This window comes from Gastrolobium bilobum, unplaced genomic scaffold, assembly GCF_033153095.1.
Source record: "Gastrolobium bilobum isolate Gb01-03AN ecotype WA unplaced genomic scaffold, APGP_CSIRO_Gbil_v1 utg9484, whole genome shotgun sequence".
Lineage (NCBI taxonomy): Eukaryota > Viridiplantae > Streptophyta > Magnoliopsida > Fabales > Fabaceae > Gastrolobium > Gastrolobium bilobum.
This window is the reverse complement of record NW_026895743.1, coordinates 173,109-176,326: the sequence shown is the minus strand read 5'-3', so window position 1 is coordinate 176,326 and position 3,218 is coordinate 173,109. Positions and strand designations below refer to the sequence as shown.

General features: G+C 34.5%; 1 protein-coding gene across 1 annotated transcript; it reads left to right on the top strand.

Moving 5' to 3' along the window:
• The first annotated feature begins 1,862 nt into the window (after window positions 1–1,862).
• LOC133295578 (protein SINE3) lies at window positions 1,863–2,967 on the top strand. Its single transcript, XM_061494421.1, has 3 exons — window positions 1,863–1,958; window positions 2,062–2,169; window positions 2,536–2,967. The coding sequence occupies exons 1-3, from the start codon at window positions 1,863–1,865 to the stop codon at window positions 2,965–2,967; spliced, it is 636 nt and encodes a 211-aa protein (XP_061350405.1).
• The last annotated feature ends 251 nt before the right edge of the window (window positions 2,968–3,218 follow it).

The window sequence follows — 3,218 nt, the reverse complement described above, 5'->3', positions numbered from 1 at the left end:
CCACACTAACAACAAACATACATATCATTATCACAACAACACAAGCACCTAAGACCCTAGCTGACCTATCAACTGTCCTAATTTTTTTGTCCATCCTATCTAACTCCTCCACCATCTTCAGGTATACATCATTCAGTTTTCTTTCCTGCTGATGAAGCTTCATTCCTTGCTCAGTAATCTTCACATCTTGCTCTCTCATCATCATCTCCGCATACTTCAACTTGAAGTTCATTTCAGCAACATCCAACTCCTCAGTGTGAATTCTTGCTTCTTCCAGTTCCATGGGTTCATTACACATGTCATCTACCCATCTAAAAAAATCACAATAGGGCTTCTTCTCCTGAAAAAAATAAACACCATGGTTAGCAAGTGTTCCAACTCAATAAAGGGGCAGATTACAAATTCGTACCTTGAAATTAGGACACCCAAGGAAAGCCCTGTTTAGGTTCCTCTCAGTTTTGGAGGTATAGACAATACTTTGTCTCCCAAATTTGCTCCTCCAACCAGTGGTCCTTGCCATTGTTCTTCCCCCCATTGATTTACTCCCACTTGACCCCCCATGCCAGAATAAACACTCATCTTCTCCCACGCCCAGAAATCTGGTTGATGGCTTAATGTCTTTCGTCGAGTTTCAATCATCAAAGTGCAAACATTCTGGGGGCGTTTTGCTGTTTACAGATTTGCTCATCAATTTGGGGGACGGAGTTTCCGGTTTAGGGTTCGATTGAAGGCATTTGGGTTTTTTTTCAATTTTAGGGTTCATTATTTGGGTTTTATCAATTAATTGGATTCAAGTAAAACGACGTCATGCTTTCCATGGAAAGCTTTGCAATCATTTTTATTCAAAACGTCGTCGTCCAGCTTTCCACTGTGTCCATCGTGGAGTCCGCGTCAGCAAATAACGTGCCACATGGGCACCGTTAGTTTGACCGTGACGAAGGAGTTGACAGAAGGACTAATGTGACCCTTTTTTTCATAACTTTAGGGACCAATTTGGTACTTTTATATTGTCAGGGACTAAAATGGATTTTGCTAATATTGCTAGGGACCAAAAAGGGTGGTTATTCATTAAAATAAGGTGACTGCAACCACCAAAAAAATAATAATAATAAGGTAATTGCATCTCTTCCTAAACTTTCTCTTCAAAAAATAAACACGTCTAATTTGACTAAACTATTAACATAAGTAGTTACTGTGAATTTACTTGATGATTTACTAAATTTGGATAATTTATAAAAAAAAATAAAAATTTGGATAAAATGAATTATTTAAAGCCAAAGAACTAGGTTTTGAAGCACTTAATTTTAAAGGTTTTGGTGTGATTCTCAATTTCTCACTACGAATAATACTCTTTTAATTAAAAAAGGTAAATTTAGCCGTCATTCCTTCTTTACTATATAAAAAGGAGCAGAATCCCCTTCTTCTTAATTTTTATTTATAAAATAGAGGAAGATATATTTATTATCTCTTACTACTAAATCTTAATCGTTGATTTTCGTCCATCTAACAGTTGTAACTTATGGGGTTATACTTATTAATTTATTATTAATTTCCAATAAATTATAACCGTTAGATTAACGAAAATCAACGATTAAAATTTAGTAATAAGAGATAATAAAAAAAATAAATAATAAGTATAACCTTTCTCTATAAAATATGTTATTCACTCTTAAAAATAAAGTATGACAAAAATAGTTATTAATAAAAGAAACAAAATAATATTTTAAATATGAACAAAAAAAAACATTTAAATAAGAAACAATTTATTATCTTTAGATTCAACACCATTTCGAATTTTCGACGTATATATAGTTTAAAAATTGAACATTTGCAAAACAGTATTCAGTATTCAACTCCCGCCAATGAAAGAGAATCAAACCCCAAACAAGGTCTTTGCACGCTCCGCAGATAATCGCAATGGCAGATTCAAGGATTTTCCATCCAAGAAGTCTATCAAGGCACAATACAATTCCTAAACCAAATTTCTCTCTGTTTCTTTTTTCCCTTTTTTTTTTTTTTTCAGATTCAATTTCTCTTATTCATTTTCTTCTCTTTCGCTAGATCGCAAACAAGAGCTTGAATGCAGCATTTACATCCGTTTCTGAAGATTCCGTGGATTTATCACCGATCTCTGAGATCTCAGACGTAAATCGCAGCGAAGATGTCACAGTAAGTACGAATCTGAGCATTTGTTTCTTCCGTTGTTATTTGCTGCCTTCAGTTCATATCGATACAAAACTGTAAAATGCTACCAAAAATGCGTCATAATTTTGTAATCGTGCTGTGCATTTATCTAATTAAAGCTACAGGAAAAGTTTCGATGTGCAAATCGTCTTTAATTATTTATGCGACAGACACAATTCTTAGATGCATTGATTTATCGTTGATATGTGTTTGATCTTTCAATGAAATTCTGGTAGTAATTAGCAATCAATTGGATGTATTAGGCATTTTGTACTATTTTGATTCCTAGAAAATAAATAAGCAAGGAATGTGGAGGCTTCGACTGATTCAAATTATTCATATCTGTTTCAGAGCTTCTTGTTGGAAGAACCTACCTCGTTGGATTTGCTTCCGTCTTATATAACTCCTCCTAAAAAGATCAGTGACACAACGGGAATTAGTTCCACTAATTGTTTTGGTACCAATGAGTTGGATAGTTCCAAGTTCGCTTCTGTGGAGGCTGAGATTGCTGTGAATTTTCTCAGAAATGTTAAACCTGAGCTCCTCAATTCGGTTAATGCTGCTCCCCAATATAGAAAGCTTATGGATGAAATAATTGAGTATGTCATACAAGATTTCCATACCAATACCCTGCCAGAAGAGGGAGACAACTTTGCTCAAGTTCTTTCAGAGAAAAATCGAATGCTGTTTCTATGTATCTTCATTTGGATCGTTGGGGTATCGGTTGTGATTTTCTTCACTTCAGATATTCATACTACTTACTGTGGACCTATGCCAACTTGAAGCATGGTTGTACGTTATGCTTTCTGACTATGGGAACAGAGGTAAAATCTCCAGTTATATTGTAAATATCTGTGTAACTGAAATTCTTGGACAATATGGACGAGATTTAGTATTTTTCTTAAATTTGAGATACTTTAAATTGCCCTGAACTTGTATATTCTTTCATTGAAGTTGTTATACATGTATGAATTCTTCGATGATGTGGTTGATTACTTCTGTTAGTAGGTGATGTGTATCAGGTACCTCATGTC

What these genes read in the sequence shown, in the direction of transcription:
- LOC133295578 (XM_061494421.1), top strand. Translation starts at nt 1,863, where the DNA reads ATGAAAGAGAATCAAACCCCAAACAAGGTCTTTGCACGCTCCGCAGAT. An exon ending in CATCCAAGAAGTCTATCAAG is followed by an intron (nt 1,959 to 2,061) that starts GCACAATACAAT and finishes CTCTTTCGCTAG; the next exon opens with ATCGCAAACAAGAGCTTGAA. An exon ending in ATCGCAGCGAAGATGTCACA is followed by an intron (nt 2,170 to 2,535) that starts GTAAGTACGAAT and finishes TATCTGTTTCAG; the next exon opens with AGCTTCTTGTTGGAAGAACC.